Genomic DNA, 19,531 nt, shown 5'->3' with positions numbered 1-19,531 from the left:
TTTTTATTCGGCTTGTAAAACTATGCTAAATTTATTTGGTTGTGAAACTATGCTTTATTTGCTTGTGAGACTATGCTATTTGTTTGCTTGTCAAACTATGCAAAATGTGTGCATATTTGTTGAAAAAAGGCGGCCAGCAGGCCAAGTGGGTAAATATGGGTCGGTGCGTTGGGCACATTGCCGACTCAAATGATAAACAAAGCGGACTCTGACCTGGCGGCCGACCCAAACGGATAAAAAACAACAAAATTGCCGTCTGTTTGGGTCAGGGCGTTGGAGTTGCTCTAAAGACGGTAGTGACAATCAAACTTTATCTTTTGAGTAGCGAATTGCACATACAGTACATCTTAAGTCCATCCTCTTGATCAGGTCCTATATTTGTTTTCTAGGGTATCATATTAGTCATTTGACTCTTTCACGTGTGACCTCATATAGTAAAACTAAACAATACATCAATTATTTTAGTACCTTTTTTAATGATGAGTGTCTTGAATAAAAAAACAGAATAGCACCTCTACATAAAAAGTGAAGTCAAACAAATATATATATTACATAATCTTAATAAAATCATACAAATCTGAACTCGCACAACTCTAATAGAGTTGAATAATAAATACTCCCTCTGTAAACAAATATGATACAATAATCAGAGTATACACATTTTTGTGGAGCCATTTATTTGTTTTCTATGGCAACACACGTACATTCAACTAGTAACACAACCAAAGTTGGAATATGAAACGAGTGATTTACCTTTGCAAGTTCGACCAAGTCACCTTCACTGAGATAGAGGCAAGCTCAAGCATTATTTGCTGATAGTCGTACCCATGTTTTTTTGCTTTGAAAAAACAATGATGATCAAGATCATTTTTACAACTATTCTGACCTACCTTGAACTTCAAATGCATCAAAGTATCCTCTTTTACAGCAATCACATATCTTCTTAAGCCACATGACTCAACAACACTGCCACGAAAGAGTTGAATCTCATGTAATCCATTCCTAAGGACAACACACGAACTGAGAGATAAATCAAATCCACACTGCACTTTTGATATGACAACATCTATTGTGGCCTCAAATGCCCAACGAACGAGGGCTAAAGTGATGTCAACCGCACCACAATCTCCATTAATCCGATGCGTGAATGGATACTCAGGTGTGACTAGATCATGGTACTCCATTGCACCATCAATTAGTTGTAGATCATCTTCTTGCTTTCCTTTCTTGATCCTCATGTCAAACTCAACTAGAGCAGGGGCTACCATTGTGATGCCTCTCTTAGGGCCAGTCATCTCAATAAGAGAACCCTGTAAACCTATTATTATTTAGTAGCTCCTCATGGAAAGTAAGAAATATGTGAAGCATATGCTCTACTTTATGTCAATTGACAAAGATCTCAAATAAATGATAGTAAAATCCAAACCCTCCAATATAAAATCATTTGAAATATTTTACCAACAAACATAAGTTGACTGCATATAAAACATAACTTCGATAAATCATGCAAAGATAACTAACCACAAACTTGCCTAACATATGCAAAGGAAAAAAACACATCGTTGTATAAGATCCTCAAAGCACATCATTTGCATAAACGAATGCATATAGTGATACTCCCTCCGCTCCTTTTTAGTTTGCATATAAGTTTTTGTTCAAAGTCAATGTATCTCTACTTTGACCAAACTTATAGAAAAAAGTATCAACACTCACAGTGCCAAATTAATATTATCAGATTCATTATGAAATGTGGTTTCATACAATATATATTTGGTATTGTAGATGTTCATATATTTTAATATAAATTTGGTCAAACTTTGCAAAGTATGACTTGACACAAATCTAATACGCGGAGTAAAATGGACCGGAGGGAGTACAAATAAGATCATCAAAGTGGTCCCACCATCACAAACACCGCAAATGTTTGACCTCTTTGGTTGCAGGATTCCGAAAAGCGTTACACTAAAGCACAAGATTAGAGTGTCACGCCATCTTCAGTACAAGAGACTGAAAGGATGTTTGATTGTGGACAGGAAAAGCATAGGAATCTTCCTAAAAGGTTGAAGTGAATAGAATTTCAATAAACTATAGCGCAAATGAATCCCAAGAGAGAGAAAATCCTATGATTTCAACCCTATATCAAACAATGGAGGTAGGTGAACAACTCGAGCGGATATTGACTTGAATTATTAAATGAATGAAATATTAAATATAATTGCATATATATGTAAAAATGTGCACCTCTTCCACGATGATGGGATCATCCCTGCTACGATTGAAAACATAATTAAGCAATGAATCATAACGATCACGCACTGCTATATATCCATATAGTTGTACCAAGCCGATGTTGGTACTAGCTTTTTCCAATTTCAGCGAGAAAATCTGCATCATATTAGTTGCAGAATGTACCATGCATCTATCCCTATTCGGGAAACAATTCGTGGGATTTGAGAACATCATCGGCTCTAGTTGTGCTTCATGAAAAAAAAATACATGTTATATTACAACAAATAATGTTTTATACAAACAATTTACACAAAAAAATAAAATTATAATTATGCTTGTCAATACATATTTGTGCAGTTTAGAAAGAAGAAGAATAATGTCATTTGATTTTCCGAGTCATGGAAGTTGTTGGTGTATGAGTACAAGGGAAACTTATTTGTAGGACTAAAACTAGTGACAAGATCCTAACCATGTATAGTATATCGACAAATTTATATATCTAAATGAAGCATGATATTTTTTTGCTAATTCATAAATTCTTTATAACAATCCAGATATATATTGCATTTTTTTAAATACAAGAATGCATTTTAAATCAGTCAAGCAAACTATATAGCCGGTAAGCATCCTAAAAATAAAATGGAACATGATAGGTGACTTACTCTCACCACGTTGAGTAAGATGCCATAGCTTTAGAATACCATAGTTTATCTTGTATATAGAACCATCCCGATGGGTGGTTTTCTTATAGATGTCGGCTTCAGATACAGGATAAGAGGCATGGCCAACAAGGACTTGCTTCGTTCGCCCCTTCATCCCTGATGTGTCCATCCCCTTGGTGGTGGCAAATTGTTTGCCTCTGGTGGCATAGATGGAGGTGCAGAAATAGTTACTGACACAAGGGAGGACGCAGAGCCAATTTGGCCTGCCCCATTTATTCACTCCTTTTACTGCAATGTTGCTTGCCAGGACAAAGGATGCATAAGCAGATCGGTCACCAAAGAGCAATCTTAGAACCCGGTCATTATTCCGTGTTAGTCTCATTCCAGATCCAAAAATCTCCAGCAGCATGGTTCTGACGAGAATAATCTACGGAAGGCCAAAACGCACTGTAAAAAACGGTCCAGATTATGGCATGAGTGGAGCATCCCGGCTTATTCAACATTTTTAGCCCAATAAATCTAGAATTTCTACTCAATGCTTGACGGTCCAAATAGATAAAACATGACAGAAACTACAAATGGCAATACCAAAATGTCAGAATAGTCCTGCACATTCACACATGCAACTGAAAACAAAATCTCTAAATCTTCTATTTAAGCTCGGCGCTAAAGTATGGCACATATACGGGACACATACACATGATACGGAATGTCAAAAAGACAACCACCAGCGCCGGCTGCCTGAAGCCCTGAGCCTCACCTGAAGAAGGGGAACAAGCCTGCAGCGCGGCGGCTGCCGCGGGGACAGGGCCGCCGGGGCAGGTGCGAGGCCGGATTGCAGGAGCAGGCCGCGGGACGGCGCGACGCGGGCTGCGTCGGGAGAGCGGCAGAGGTGCGTGACAAGGGAGCGGGATCAGCAGGTGGCGGTGCCGGCGCACAAGGCGGCAGCAACCTATCAACACGGCGGCGGAGGCGCGTGCATCGTGGCTCTGGCTCTGGCTTAGCTGCCAGATTGCGCGTGCGGTCTCCCTCTGCCTTGGGCCTTGTTGTGCCACTGGCTGTCAGCAAGAAGGGCCCATTAAAAATAGTGCTGAATTGTTTTTTTCTCCAAATCGAGGGCCGTGGGGAGCTCTCTAGCGCCTTCAGGCCCTAATAGACCCTAATAGACCCTGTAGCACACAGCTGGGCCGGCCCATTAACGCACACGTTCGTCAGCAGCAACTACGCAAGCGCTACCCTAGACTAAAAAAGAGAGTTATTTTTTCTTCTCTCGCAAGAGTCACTTTCTTGACATACGAGCATACGAAGTGGTGGGCCCAGCAGTCATCATGTGTCACGTACTGGGCACTTTCTCTGAATTTTGGTATTTTTAATTTTCTAAACACATTTTTTGTGTATTAGATGTTTTTTCTCTTTTTGGTTTTTGTTTGTTTTCTCTACTAAAAACTGTTTCATTTTGTTGTTTTGCAAACCACACCTGTGCTTCTTAGGAAAAAGTTGTGCTTCCATGAGAAGCACATATTTGGTTCCTAGATAAGTACAGGTGTGTTTCTCGAAAAGAAAACAAATATGTGCTTCCCAGAAACACATATTTGCTTTCATGGAAGCACAACCCTGCTTCTCAAAAAACAAAAAAAAATTACTTGAACAAGAAGCACAAATTTTCTTGTCATAGAAATATAGATTTCCTTCCGCGAGAAGCACTCTGTTTTCACAGAAAACAAATTGTATTTTTAGAAAAAAGGAAAATAAATGAAAAACCGCAACCGTGCTTTCGGCTTCATTTTTTCTTTTGTTTTTTAGAAGATCTCGATGCGAGAAATCCAACGGTGAAAATGGTTCAGGATTGGGACGCACAGTTCAAGAGATAAAACGTTTTGAATAAACAAATCTACGGAAAAAAAAAAGAAAACACTAGGTTACTACAAGTGGTGCACCTCCTGAGAAGGTAGGAGTGACCTTTGCAAGTGGTACCCGTTAACTAGTGATTGCGCCGCTCGTCCTGATTGTCGGCTCGCTCTATTGTTGCTCGTTCAGAAAAAACCAGTAGAAGAAAATATGAAGCATTTTGGCTTATCTCATTTTGACCAGTTTGCGTTTAGTGATGAGATGCAATCTATGGACGACGGCTTGATGCAGACGGTTTGGTGGTGCAGCAACGGCAACGGATTTGTAGACCACTACATGGAGCTGCTGTGATGCGGAAAAGTGGTGACGATAACATATGATTGACTTCGATTTGGTGGTGCTTCTTGAGCACCCGGTCTTGAGCTCCAAGGTGAAAACCATATGTCTGACCTGAGGTTATACCTGACAATGACAATGTTTTTGCATCCTTACCTGGTTGAAGGTGTTGCTCTGATGTACTTTCGACTAGTTCTTCAGCGTGAAAATCTTGATTCTAACATTTGGTTGTTTAATCAGGTGATGATGATGTTTCAACGCCATTCCCTTTCTGAAGGCCTTGTTGTTAAAGAACTTTGTTGTTCTTGCGATGTCAAGAGATGGTTGGTGCAGATATGGTCGTTGTGGTAGTTTGCTTCATTTTGAGTCAATAAAATTCACCCTTTATCGACAAAAAGACCATATTTGTTGCATTTTTCTTTTCCTGAGGACTTTGGATTTTCTTTCATATCTCTCAAGTAGCGCCTCCTATGTACTTTGAAAAGCAATGCAGATCAAACAATGATGAAATCAATTAAACTTCCAAAGGAGATATGGTAAGACATGCTCAGAGTATTTGTAGAAAATATGCTTCTCATAGAAACAGAGAAGACAAACATTCCGGCACAAAATTAGTAATTAGTAGCAAACAGACATACATATAGTGCAAGATCAAATATGGCATCAATAAATAAGAGTAAATCCGGTGCAAGATCAAATAACACAGCTAAAGTTCAAATATGAAGCAGAGTGCTTTCCATTCGCACATTGGTCGTTGTGTATTTTCTTTTCTTATTAATTCTTTGATGAAATTATTGCCAGTTGTTGAGTTTGTTAATTCAAAGCCGGGGTCGGCTCGAGCCTATTCTCTAAAATGTTCGCGCATTTGACCAATTCACCTTCGTGATGACCTGCAAGTGCACAAGGTTATTGTAGCACTTTCATGATAAGTAAGTATCGAACCCACGGGGAGCGGAAAGGAAGGCACCACAAACCCCACAACTATGTTATCACTTAACACACTCACATACGCACCCAGGCCGGAGTTTGGAAATAGTCTACTCTATCAGTTGCTAGAAAAACAGAATAAAAGGCGTTTACTATAGTATGAACTAGAAGGTAAAAAAGGAACAAAAAGAGATTAAGTTAGTAGAGACGGTACCTGAGCAGTAAAGTGTTATCTAGGATTTCGAAGTCATCACTACAAATATGACCTGCGCAATAAGTTCGGAGCAAACACTCTCTATGGTATCCTCTATCCATCCTTCATATGCATAAGTGGTCGGTTCTGGTACAAAGCATGTTCTACTTTAACATAGACTTCATGCACATATGCCACCAACCGTAGCTTCCCCAAGCATGTTATCACATACGGTCAATTAAAGGTTTCCCCGTGGACGCACTCAGATGTGGATCATCTCATCTCCCGAGCGATTGGTACAACGTATGTGTCGTCGGAAGATCCCAACATCCACGTGCGTACGTGCAGATAAATGGGCATCACATAATATTTACATGGCCGATTTATTTGCTCTCCGGCCGACTGCTGCTGAGCCATGCATGTCTCCGCTTCAATACAGCACGCGACTCGTGCGACGACACAAGGCCCTTCTATATGTATCTCCTGTGCGCGTGTCGCCTGCAGATCACCCCCATCCACATGCCATCTTCTATTCCTTCAAAAAAAATAAACATGCCATCTTCTACCTCTACCTGTTCTTCCCACCGTCGTCCGCCCGCGCCGGCGCAGGCGCCTATCGCATCCCGATCGTCGTGGGCATGCGCCAGCCCACGCTCAAGGCAGACCTTTAAATAAAAAGTACAGTCATACAAATAGATATTACATATTCTTAATAAAATGATACAAATCTGAACCCACACAATTCTAATAGAGTTGAGTAAAAAAATACTCTCTCTATAAACAAATATAAGACGTTTTTACATTTGTTTACAAAGGTAGTACTCTGTAAACGCTAAAGGTGGTACATTAATAGAAGAATGCACATTTTTGTGGATCCATTTATTTGTTTTCTGCAAACCCACGTACATTCAACTAGTAACACAACCAAAGTTCGAATACGAAACGAGTGATTTACCTTTGCAAGTTCGACCAAGTCACCTTCACTGAGATAGAGGCAAGCTCAAGCATGATTTGCTGATAGTCGTGCCCATGCTTTTTTGCTTTGAAGGAACAATGGTGATCAAGATCATTTTTACAACTATTCCGGCCTAGCTTGAACTTCAAATACATCAAAGTATCCTTCTTTACAGCAATCACATATCTTCTTAAACCACATGACTCAACAACACTGCCACCAAAGAGTTGAATCTCATGTAAACCATTCATAAGGAAAACACACGAACTGAGAGATAAATCAAATCCACACTGCACTTTCGATATGACAACATCTATTGTGGCCTCAAATGCCCAACGAACAAGGGCTAAAGTGATGTCAACCGCACCACAATCGCCATTAATCTGATGCGTGAATGGATACTCAGGTGTGACTAGATCATGGTACTCCATTGCACCATCAATTAGTTGTAGATCATCTTCTTGCTTTCCTTTCTTGATCCTCATGTCAAACTCAACTAGAGCAGGGGCTACCATTGTGATGCCTCTCTTAGGGTCAGTCATCTCAATAAGAGAACCCTGTAAACCTATTATTATTTAGTAGCTCCTCATGGAAAGTAAGAAATATGTGAAGCATATGCTCTACTTTGTGTCAACTGACAAAGATCTCAAATAAATGATAGCATAAAATCAAAAACCTCCAAAATAAAATTATTTGAGATATTTTACCAACAAACATAATTTGATTGCATATAAAACATAACTTCGATAAATCACGCAAAGATAACTAACCACAAACTTGCCTAACATATGCAAAGGAAAAAACACATCATTGTATAAGATCCTCAAAGCACATCATTTGCATAAACGAATGCATATAGTGATACTCCCTCCGCTCCTTTTTAGTTTGCATATAAGTTTTTGTTCAAAGTCAAAGTATCTCTACTTTGACCAAACTTATAGAAAAAAGTATCAACACTCACAGCGCCAAATTAATATTATTAGATTCATTATGAAATGTAGTTTCATAGAATATATATTTGGTATTGTAGATGTTCATATATTTTAATATAAATTTGGTCAAACTTTACAAGTTTGACTTGACACAAATCTAATACGCGGAGTAAAATGGACCAGAGGGAGTACAAATAAGATCATCAAAGTGGTGCCACCATCACCAACCGCAAATGTTTGACCTCTTTGGTTGCAGGATTCAGAAAAGCGTTACACTAAAGCACAAGATTAGAGTGTCACCCCATCTTCGGTACAAGAGACTGAAAGGATGTTTGATTGTGGACAGGAAAAGCATAGGAGTCTTCCTAAAAGGTAGAAGTGAATAGAATTTCAATAAACTATAGCGCAAATGAATCCCAAGAGAGAGAAAATCCTATGATTTCAACCCTATATCAAACAATAGAGGTAGGGGAACAACTCGAGCGGATATTGACTTGTATTATTAAATGAATGAAATATCAAATATAATTGCATATAAATGTAAAAATGTGCACCTGTTCCACAATGATGGGATCATCTCTGCTACGATTGAAAATATAATTAAGCAATGAATCATAACGATCACGCACTGCTATATATCCATATAGTTGTACCAAGCCGATGCTGGTACTAGCTTTTTCCAATTTCAGCGAGAAAATCTGGAACATAGCAGTTGCAGAATGTACCATGCATCTATCCCTATCCGGGAAACAATTCATGGGATTCGAGAACATCATCGGCTCTAGTTGTGCTTCATGAAAAAAATACATGTTATATTACAACAAATAATGTTTTATACAAACAATTTACAAAAAAATAAAATTATAATTATGCTTGTCAATACATATTTGTGCAGTTTAGAAAGAAGAATCATAATGTCGTTTGATTTTACGAGTCATGGAAGTTGTTGGTGTATGAGTACAAGGGAAACTTATTTGTAGGACTAAAACTAGTGACAAGATCCTAACCATGTATGGTATATCGACAAATTTATATAGCTAAATAAAGCATGATTTTTTTTCCTAATTCATAAATTCTTTAAAACAATCCAGATATATATTGCATTTTTTTAAATACAAGAATGCATTTTAAATCAGTCAAGCAAACTATATAGCCGGTAAGCATCCTAAAAATAAAATGGAACATGATAGGTGACTTACTCTCACCACGTTGAGTAAGATGCCATAGCTTTAGAATACCATAGTTTATCTTGTACATAGAACCGTCCCGATGGGTGGTTTTATTAAGGATGTTGCCTTCAGATACAGGATAAGAGGCATGGCTAACAAAGACTTGCTTCGTTCGCCCCTTCATCTCTGATCTATCCATCCCCTTGGTGATGGCAATTTGTTTGCCTTTGGTGGCATAGATGGAGGTGCAGAAATAATTACTGGCATAAGGGAGGACGCAGAACCAATTTGGCCTGCCCCAATTATTCCCTCCTTTTACTGCAATGTTGCTTGTCATGACAAAGGAAGCATAAGCAGATCGATCACCAAAGAGCAACCTTAGAACCCGGTCATTATTCCGTGTTAGTCTCAATCCAGATCCAAAAATCTCTAGCAGCATGGTTCTGACAAGAATAATCTACAGAAGGTCAAAACGCACCCTAAAAAAAGGTCCAGATTATGGCATAAGTGGAGCATCCCAGTTTATTCAACATTGCCCAGTAAATCTAGAATTTGGACTTGATGCTTGACGGTCCAAATAGATGAAACATGACAGAAGCTAAAAATAACAATACCGAGATACAAAAAAGTAACAAACCGAAAACAAAATCTCTTGATCTTCTATTTGACAACTACCACAACAATTGACAACAAAATGTCAAAATAGTCCTGCACATTCACACATGCAACTGAAAACAAAATCTCTAAATCTTCTATTTAATCACAGCACCAAAGCATGGCACATCACGATATACTGGACACATACACATGATACGGAATGTCAAAAAGACAAGAACCACCGCCGGCTGCCTGAAGCCCTGAACCTCACCTGAAGAAGGGGGACAAGCCTGCAGCGTGGCGGCTGCCGCGGGCACTAGGCCGCCGGGGCAGGTGCGAGGCGGGAAAGTAGCAGCGGTGCTGGCGGCAGCAACCGATCAACCAAGCGGCGGCGGCCAAAATACTGCTGAATTTTTTCTCCACACCCCGGACCGTGGGGAGCTCTATCTCTTGTTTTTTTAGGGGTGTGGGGAGCTCTCTTTAGACCCTGTAGCGCACAGCCGGGCCGGACCATTAGCGCATTCTCATCGGCTGCTCGCTCTACCGCTGCTCGTTCAGGAAAAACCAGCATCTTCTAAAAAAACCCAGCAAGCTACTGGTTTAGGGGAAAACCCGACTCTCTCGGTTTTCATAGATTGAAAATTCGTACTTTAAAAAATGTACGCAGATCAAAAAAAGGTTCACCAATTTGGAAAAGTTCACGGTTGAAAAATATTCACAAATTTGAAGAAGTTCATGAATTCAAAAATATACATGATCTGGAAAAATCATGAATTTTATAAATTCAAAAAATTTAAAAATCACGAATTTGAATATTTTTATTTAAAATGAACTTATTATAGAAAAATAAAAAAGTAAAATTTAGGAGCACTCATGATCATCAATTTTCGCAAACAGAAGGTGCTATCTTTTGGAACTATTCGTCGTGTGTTGTTATAACCCACCTCTGCACATGGACGTAGATTTATTTGGTTTTAGGCCCGTATCGTGGTTTAACCAGGCTTAATAGAAGTTATTTGACTAACTCTTCATTTTTGGGGCCTAATGAACGACACCCTCATCATCGTCCTTATCATTTTCCCTTTGTGACTGGAGGGACGGAATTGGTATACCTTTCTCTCCCGCAAGCTTTTAATGTGCATGGTTGCAACGAATGGCTCACAATCGAGTAGATTAACAAGGCAAGGCCCATGGCAGGGCATGGAAACTTCATGGCCAACGGTAACCATGGTTAAACCTAAATAAAAAACGGTAACCACGGTTGGCCCGAATGGGAGTTCATCATAGGCGGTGACCATGGAGAAGGAGAGCAGCATCAGCATGAGCTGCACTAGCCCCACGGCGACTACAGTAACTACATCCCTCGACCAGAGTTCGAGCAGATGGCGAAGCGTGTTCGCAGTGTCAAGCAGACACTCTAGCATGTCAACACCAACGTCAACATGCTCTCCCAGAACCTCCATGGGTTCACCACCGTGTGAGCTCCCAGCGGACATCACACGGTGCCACCATATGCACCCTTCTACCAGCCACTCTATAGACAGCCCCAACAACCGCCGGTCACACCTGGCGTGCCCTAGTGGCCTCATGTTCAGTGGCTACAACAGTCACCGCACAACGACAATGAGCAGGAGTAGACCCTGCTAGGCAAAAAGCCTAAGCTTGGGGGTGATTCCCCCTTTTGTGCATGCATTATATGTGTTTTTACTTTTCTTTTTGTTTGGCATGTTTACTTTAAGTTTTGCATAATCAAAGTTAGGGTAGCCTAGAAGTTTAATTTGTTGGAACTCTTTTGTCGTTATTATCTTTTGTGAGTTTTCATGGTACTTGTCACTAGCTATCACTAGCTACCAGGAGATGGAAGAATGGGAGGAACGTGACTTGGGAAAAAAACACTAGCCAACACAAGGATGTATAACATCTTCATTATCACTTCTCTCGCAAGTTTAAATAAGATAGTACTTTTATTTGGCTGGTTCACTTAGGTTTTGCTCCCGCCTAGTTGAATAACGGTTAATTCTAACTATTCATCAACCCGTGCATGGATAATAGATTAAAAAAAACTTGGAACACATTAATGAATAGGAAGACTTGGTAATTGGCTCTTGAAAATATCTTATTTGTAACATTATAGGTATTTTTGCACACACTTTCATAAAACCTGTAAATTTCATCTAAAACATGATATACTTTTATTATCAGATAAAAACTAATAATTACTTGGACCTGTGCCAAATGCACATGCTAAAACCAAAATAAATAAATTGCGAGAGAAGGGGGCATGTGGCCTGCTTTTTCGAAAATAAATATAGTGCTTATTATCGTGTTTGTGTACGGAACCTGCACTGACTAGGTGCATGGGGCCCACTGTCAGCCACTAGATCGCGAAGAAAGGGCGTGTGGCCTGATTTTTCTGAAAAGCCCACTTGGAATATATATTTTCCACACAAAAAAAACCTTGTCATGGCATTTTACACCTCTATGGCCAGTGGATCCCGCCTGTCCAGGTCCCGAAACCGCGACCCACGCCTAGCATAGAAGCCGGTCCAGTCCACCCTTCAGGTTGCAATGTCTAATATGGGTAATCAGCCATATGTACATGTAAGAGGACGCATGTGGAGCTTAAATGGGCTGCAGATAGTGCGCCCCATTTTGCAAGCGCTATTTTTTTAATATTTCTAAAACGTAAGTAATAAAATTATGTTCAAATATTTGTGTGTTATAAGTATTACACATTCAAAATATGATTAGTAAATAAAAATGTTTAAATATACACCGCATATTATATAAAAATATTTAGTTAATACGGACACTTAAAATGTATATTAAATAAAGAAATTTAATGAATACAAAAAAAATACACTAGTGGCCTATTTTTAAATTATTCAAAATGATGAATACAAAAGTTTACAAATATTTATTAATATTCACATCTGTATAGTCTTTACTCATGACTTATATTTAAGAAAAATATATGATTTAAATATTAGGCAAGGTTGAATATTCGTATCAATAGTTTAAATTTTAAATTATGAATATTTTCACTTACACAAACATTGAATTATACAAATGTGCGTATAATTTGATTTTTTATAATAAGAATAATAATTTTAATTGTAATTTATTATTTATTTACATATATTTTATTGTAAACCCCTTCTTTGTAATTCATAAATTATTTTAAATATACAAATATTTTAGAAATAATATGTGAACAATTCTAGAAATAAATTATTTTGCTTGTTTGTACAATATTTATTAGACACGAATATTCAAACATTATTTTTTGCTGGGATAATAATTTACATACTTTCTACAAATTTCTAAAAGAATCTAGCAGGTGCGAAATGGGCCACAGTGACCGCAGCCCGTTTCAGTTCCACGAGGGCCTTTGTTCTAGTACATTAAGCCTAGTTATGTATTGTACTCAACCCTAAAAAAAGTTATCGATTGTACTCATGCAGATGTGAAGGGTGGGTGGTTATACCTTCTTGTGTGCTAGTTTTGTGGGTCATGGGTTCAAGACCTACCATTTTCCTGTTAATATTCACTCTATAGTGACAGATGGTATCCATTGGTCCTAGAGGTAGAAAATGTCATGTCGGCAGGGGCTATTTATGAAAAGAATATGTGCCAAGGTTTTTTTTGGAACCAGGCCACAGACCCCCTCCTCCTCGTTCCAGTGGTTGACAGGGGCCCCATGTGCCTAGTCAGCGTAGATCCTATATATAAACACAATAAGCACTGCATGCACCACTTTAATGTATACCGCAACTTCTAGCATCAAAATGATTGTTTGCACCAAGTTCTAGCACCAGCGGTGTAATTGACTCTTCTTTCTATCCACCGCAGGGGTGGTGTTGGTGTGGGTTTGTATGGTTCCTATGTATTAGTTGTTGCTTTATATATCTATATCTATATCTATACCAGTATATAGTGTCGAATAACTTTCAAGTAACTGTTGTTGGATGAAGGCGATGCGACGTTAGAGAGGTGGCAAGTCTGTGTGTTGCTAACCGTTGAATCTTTTCATTACTTCGCCAGATTATGCCACGTGTACTATCTAGAAGGCGTAAGCCATATAGATATTTTGCATAAAACTTACAGCACACTTCTGCTTTATTCTAGACTCTTCCATGCTCACTCTCGTAACTTCTTTTTCTATCCAATCAATCATTATTATTTTTACTTCGTATTGAAGGATACGTACCTTCATAAATCATACTTCATCTTTGCAGAACATTAGCTTTGAGATGGCCATAAAAGACACCTAGACTAAATCATGCTTGATATACTGTACATGATTTTTTGCATCTTATATATACTTCATCCATTGATCCATATGGCTTACAATTTAATTCGTCTGTTATAGTTACTACACCAGTATGTCTATCTTTGATTGTCATTTGACTATCTGAGCACGTATAACTCAATAGTACAGATAAAGCGGGGCGAGAGTCTTTTTCGGCAATATCCAATTTCTTTCTTACTCTTTCTTTTTTGCGGGTGGATTTCTTTCTTAGTTGAGGAACTGAAACCAAGTCTTTAATACATGGATCGGATGGGATGAAAGGGACGAATCAAGGGCAGTAACGGGAAGAGTGCGTGTCGGAGAGGAGATCAGACGCGACGCATTACGTAAGTTATTCACGTAGGTGTAGGATTTTCGTGTCTTCCTATCTGAATACGCGGTCCACGTCTGAACCTATCTAGGCAGCCATGCAGCTCGCCAGCTCGGTCATCCAACGGCACGCGCGTACGTGCATGCTACCCATCTCATGGATGCCCGTGCATGCATGCAGCCATTCTCAACTATCTCATGCAGGACTAGGGGTATCTCCAACGACGACCTTCAAAATGGGCACGTTTGTCCACTGAAAATGATATGGGATCCGGCCATCCGATCATGTCTTCTAAAACTTTCGCCTCATTAAGAAAACTGTGAGCCAAGCCAAAGAGAAAAATCCAAGCTCAAGTGGGTTATTGGCCCCGCGTTGCCTTCTTCTCTGGCGACTCAGGGGAGATCCAATCGTGTCGCCGCCGGACTCCCTCTCCATCCTTCTCGTCTCGCCGCCGCCTGAGGCCCTGCAGGCGAAGCCCGGGCAGGTCTGGGGACGACGGTGGCGGGGTGCTTTCCTGAGTCGGCCTCTCTCCCCCGGCCTGGATCTCAGTGGCGGTAACCCATCGGATGCCTCGGCTGATCCGTGTGGCGGCTGGCCACGGGATGCCTTGGCCGGATCTGTGGGAGAGGGTGGCGGGGCCGCGGCGTTCACCGGCGAGCGGCGGCATGGTGTTGACGCTGGGAGGCCCAGATGCACGGCGGTGGCTGGATGGCGTGCACAAGGCGACGACGCTCCGGTGATCTGGCATGGCGTCTTCTTCGGGCGGTGCGGTCCCTGATCTGATTCATATCTCATCGGCCTGCCTCGAGACTTTTCGGCTTAGAAGGATCCAGTCCTCTAGCCGTGGTGGTCCTGTGGTGAAGAAGGTGGACGTGGTGAAGCAGCTAGGCTCATTTTTCTGGAGGACACGGAGGCTGCGGGCGAAAGCCAGACTTTGACTACGGTCGAAGCCAACAACAAGGGCGCCTATGGGTATCGCTACCTTGATGAAGGTGTCGACATGTAATCTTTGGCTTCCCTCCCAGAACACTTGAGGGGAAACCCTAGGTCCGGGTTTGCCCGGATCGGATGCGGCACTTGGGGTCAGTGGCGGAGCTAGCACAGGATCATTTGGGGGGGGGCAATGGCAAAATATGGGTTTATGAAGAGGCAAAACTCCCTATTTTTCCCAATCTATGCCATCACAAAAAAAAATCTTCACAGAAGATCCCAGGCTTGGGGGGGGGGGGGGCACAACCCCCCCCCCCCCCCAGCTATACACATAGCTCCGCCAGTGCTTGGGGTCGTGTTCCCCGTTGGGGGTATCATCTTGGAGTTGGGCCCAGCTAGCGAGACTAGTGGCTGGTGGCGGTTTGCCGGTTGCTTATGTGCCATCAAGCATGGATGATCCGTTGTTGTGGTGTGGCCTTGCGAACATGATGCACAGTGGTAGTCCAGGGATGTGATTGCGGTACAGATAGCCAAGTCATGTTCGATGATATTGACGGCTTGTTGCAGCCAAGACGGCGCAGTGTAGACTCGTGGTGTATTGTTTGGGGCCCGTGGTCATGCTAAGATTTATCATTGACAAACACTTGCATCGGAGGCATGGGATCGCCGGAGCGTCTCCATGAGATTTTGGTGGTACCATCTCTTCTTGCCATTTGAGCTGCGGCCGATGTCATTTGAACATCGACGGAGGTTCTGGTTCCGTGGATGGTCTTTGGCAAGTCGCTTTCATAGTGTGTGCACGTTTAGTCTACGTGGCTGTGTCCATGTTCGGATCACGTGCGCTTGCACCGTCTTCTTTTGGATCAACACCTGCTCGGCGTGGATTATCATTGTTTTTTTTCACTTTCTTTTTGTTTTCTATCTGCCTTGGCATAGCTTCGGTTGTATGACTTTACTAGTTGTCGGTGTGATTTTTGTGTGTGTGCGTTCGTGTTAGTTGTGTGCATCTTGGCTATGCAGAGGTCAGATGTGTGCTCTTTGTGATTCTATCCCCTTGATGCTCCATATTGAGCTAATAAAATCCATCCTTTGTCGAAAAAGAAAACTGTGAGCTCAAAATAACAGTATATTAAATTACCAATGACTGAAAATATCCAATATGATAGTAGTTCTAATTTTAAATATAATAATCCAACTATGTAGAGTGGACGTGTAAGCTTCGGTTGTGGTGTTGGTTGATGTATATCATTTTTTGTAACATCAAATGTGGACTCGGGTTCTATACCCATCCCCTATTTATATAATATGATACACATATTCGTGTGTATTTGAGAAAAAATCCAACTAAGTTTTCAAATAAAATAATTGAAACTTGAATTCAACTAGCACTTTTCTAGTTGTCCCCTTAAACCGTCCATAGATGCTCAATCAAATCTTTCTTGAGTTGTCTGATGCCGAATTTGTTGATGCATTTGAACAAACTCATCAAACATGGTTGGATTCTGATTAGAAAGTTGGATAGGATCACTCATATTCTCAAATTCCAGACCTCTGACAGCATATTCACCTTCATCCTTCACTATCATGTTGTGCATGATCACACAACATGTCATCACCCCCACAAGGTCTTCAGACCCCATTGTTTAACAGATCCACGAACAACTACTAAACGGGCCTGGAGCACTCCAAATGCCCTCTCCACATCCTGTTTAGCTCCTTGTCTTTGGGCAAAGTGGGATCTTTTCTGACTAATTGGCTCGGAGATGGTCTTGATGAAGGTGGCCATGAAGGATAGATACCGTCAAACAGATAGTAACTTATTGTACTGATGCCGAGTGACAGTATAGTTGCAAGGTGGAGCTTGCCCATCAGACAACCTAGCAAATAAAAGAGACCGCTGCAGCATGTTGATGTCATTGTGAGAACCAGGCATGCCAAAGATAACACGTCAAATTTAAATGTCATGTAATGCAACTGCTTCAAGAATGATGGCGGACTTCTTGACATGGCCGTGATGCCGAGAAAGAGGGAAGGGTGGAGACATGGGGTCCGTGAATTGATGCAGGACGACGTTAGATGTCAAACTGCGTCTGAACAACACGGTCCAAACATTTGCAGACGATTTGAAGATTAGCTTTGGAGATGCCCTATTAAACAGGACTGACTAGATACTCAGCTTGTCCACTAAAAAAAGACACTCTAGCTTGCATGTGTGCACGTGATCACATTATACGCACACTACCATAGCCTCACTTCTCATCTCAGCTACATGCATGAACCAACTGACGCGACGAAGTAAACATGATAAACACTAGACAACAAGGTTAACTCTAATGGCATTGGACTAGCGATCGATCGCTGAAGAGAAGAAAAAGGTGGCTAGCTCTAGCTAGCGATCGACCAGCGCGATCTAATCTGTTCACGTCCGCAGCTATCTCCCTCGTAGCTCAACTTCCAAGTACATACAGAAGCACGTAAATCAACACACATACTTCTGTTTCTAGTTCATACATAGTTCAGACATAGCATCGGGAGTTCATCATACCATATATCATGGGACTACCAAAATGATGGCATGTTTTACTGATTCATTATATAACTAAAGTAGGACTATATAGATAGGGAAAGCTCATCATCGACGGCCGCCCTTGCCCTTCTCCTCTTTGTCGTACAAGTAGCGCTCGAAGATGTAATAGGGGTCAAGCTAGATTTGCTCAGCAGCGGGCTAGATGTACTGGACGCGGCCCCGGACATGTTCTCGTCATCTTTTGGTGGGAGGCAGGCAAGGGCACGGACAGCCCGGGCTTGCTCCACCGCAAGGGAACCACCGCGAGGGCTCGTGTGACCCAGGCTTGCCACTTGGCTAGGATCTAGACATGGGCATCCTCCTCGGTCTTCTTCTTCGCGGCAAGGAACGCCTTCTCCCGCTCATGGCAGGCATGCCGTCCATCGAAAGAGCCATCGCAGCTACCTCATACGCGGCCTTCCTCCTGAATGATGGCCAAGCCCACACTGCATTTCCCTTGCTCCATTTGACCGGCCAAATGTTCTGCGAACAGTTTCTTCAGTTCAGTTCAGAGACCATTTTGTCCGAGGATGGCATATCGCCATTGGCAATGCGCACCAGCACAGGAGTGGCAGTAAACTCACAAAAGAGCTGATACGCTCCACCAAAGCAAAGCAACATTAACATAAGATGATCATGTGAGGGCTAGGGTTTTGAATTCTGCCATTGATTTCAAATCTCGAGCTACAAGAGGAATTAAAGGGGGGAGGAGAGAGTCGCCTTCCTCAGGAAGGCGAGCACACACGCAACACACGCCAGCCACTAGCCGCTTCTCCTCTCCTACCTTCTCACCAACCCTCCACACACATAAGTACTACGTCCTACTTGGCCCACTCCGGCCCAGCCAGCCGAGCAGGCAAGCGAGGTTGTCGCTTGGGCCGACCCAATGCTTGAAACCCGTCTTCGTGCTTCTCCTGGTCGCTGACAATCCCACCCGCCTTAGAAGCAGCTTGACCCCAAGCCGGTGCACGTGAAAACTTCTGACGAAGTGTCACTTTGTCTTCCTAGGTAGCCATCTCTCTAGGCGGATCGCTCCATTTGACGAGTACTTGGATCAGGGAATCAGTGCCCCGACGAACAACTCGTTGCTGAAGGATTTGTTCTGGATGCCGGAACTGATCATCAGGATTAGGGAGTAAAGGAAGCACTTGACATCCCGGTGCAAGGACCTTGCGCAACAGTGAAACATGGAAGACCGGGTGCACACGACTGGTAGGTGGTTGGGCTGATCTGTAGGCCACTTCACCCACACGCTCCACCACTTCAAAGGGGCCATAAAACTTGAAAGCAAGCTTGTGGTTGGTGCGTGGTGCCACTGAAGGCTGTAAATATGGCCGAAGTTTCAGAAAAACTGTGTCGTCCACTTCAAACACACATTCAGTGTGGTGCTTATCAGCTTGGATTTTCATACGCTATTGAGCCCTCAATAAATGCTGACGGACAGAATCAAACACCACCTTGCGATCATCCGGCCATTGTTGCACATCCACAGACTGAATTACTGCATCCGAGGAGATACCAAAGTGACGAGGTGCATGCCCATACACAATCTCGAAGGGAGTAGT

General features: G+C 41.8%; 2 protein-coding genes across 4 annotated transcripts; both read right to left on the bottom strand.

Annotated features, from left to right (window-relative positions):
- Positions 1 to 526: 526 nt before the first annotated feature.
- On the bottom strand, positions 527 to 3,924 carry LOC123119276 (uncharacterized). 3 transcript variants are annotated; one of them, XM_044539008.1, is made up of 4 exons: positions 3,652 to 3,924; positions 2,892 to 3,338; positions 2,242 to 2,477; positions 527 to 1,310 (listed from the first exon to the last, which is right to left on the bottom strand). In XM_044539008.1, the coding sequence occupies exons 2-4, from the start codon at positions 3,298 to 3,300 to the stop codon at positions 750 to 752; spliced, it is 1,206 nt and encodes a 401-aa protein (XP_044394943.1). In that variant the 5' UTR covers positions 3,301 to 3,338; positions 3,652 to 3,924; the 3' UTR covers positions 527 to 749. The 3 variants fall into 3 exon arrangements, with proteins under 3 accessions (XP_044394943.1, XP_044394945.1, XP_044394944.1); XM_044539010.1 differs by having other exon boundaries at positions 2,898 to 3,338; XM_044539009.1 differs by having other exon boundaries at positions 2,892 to 3,318.
- Positions 3,925 to 7,116: 3,192 nt separating this feature from the next.
- On the bottom strand, positions 7,117 to 11,311 carry LOC123120196 (uncharacterized). The gene is made up of 4 exons (XM_044540189.1): positions 11,105 to 11,311; positions 9,282 to 9,708; positions 8,637 to 8,872; positions 7,117 to 7,707 (listed from the first exon to the last, which is right to left on the bottom strand). Exons 1-4 carry the CDS (start codon positions 11,309 to 11,311, stop codon positions 7,147 to 7,149), a joined length of 1,431 nt encoding a protein of 476 aa, XP_044396124.1. The 3' UTR covers positions 7,117 to 7,146.
- Positions 11,312 to 19,531: the final 8,220 nt, after the last annotated feature.

Source organism: Triticum aestivum, chromosome 5D, assembly GCF_018294505.1.
Source record: "Triticum aestivum cultivar Chinese Spring chromosome 5D, IWGSC CS RefSeq v2.1, whole genome shotgun sequence".
In the NCBI taxonomy this organism is placed as follows: Eukaryota; Viridiplantae; Streptophyta; class Magnoliopsida; order Poales; family Poaceae; genus Triticum; species Triticum aestivum.
Note: the sequence above shows the minus strand (reverse complement) of the source record. Positions and strands in the feature narration are given on the sequence as shown.

What these genes read in the sequence shown, in the direction of transcription:
- LOC123119276 (XM_044539008.1), bottom strand. Translation starts at nt 3,300, where the DNA reads ATGCTGCTGGAGATTTTTGGATCTGGAATGAGACTAACACGGAATAAT. An exon ending in TCTTACTCAACGTGGTGAGA is followed by an intron (nt 2,478 to 2,891) that starts GTAAGTCACCTA and finishes TTTTTCATGAAG; the next exon opens with CACAACTAGAGCCGATGATG. An exon ending in ATCCCATCATCGTGGAAGAG is followed by an intron (nt 1,311 to 2,241) that starts GTGCACATTTTT and finishes ATAGGTTTACAG; the next exon opens with GGTTCTCTTATTGAGATGAC.
- LOC123120196 (XM_044540189.1), bottom strand. Translation starts at nt 11,311, where the DNA reads ATGGAGGTTCTGGGAGAGCATGTTGACGTTGGTGTTGACATGCTAGAG. An exon ending in TCCCATTCGGGCCAACCGTG is followed by an intron (nt 9,709 to 11,104) that starts GTTACCGTTTTT and finishes GACCTTCTGTAG; the next exon opens with ATTATTCTTGTCAGAACCAT. An exon ending in ATCCCATCATTGTGGAACAG is followed by an intron (nt 7,708 to 8,636) that starts GTGCACATTTTT and finishes ATAGGTTTACAG; the next exon opens with GGTTCTCTTATTGAGATGAC.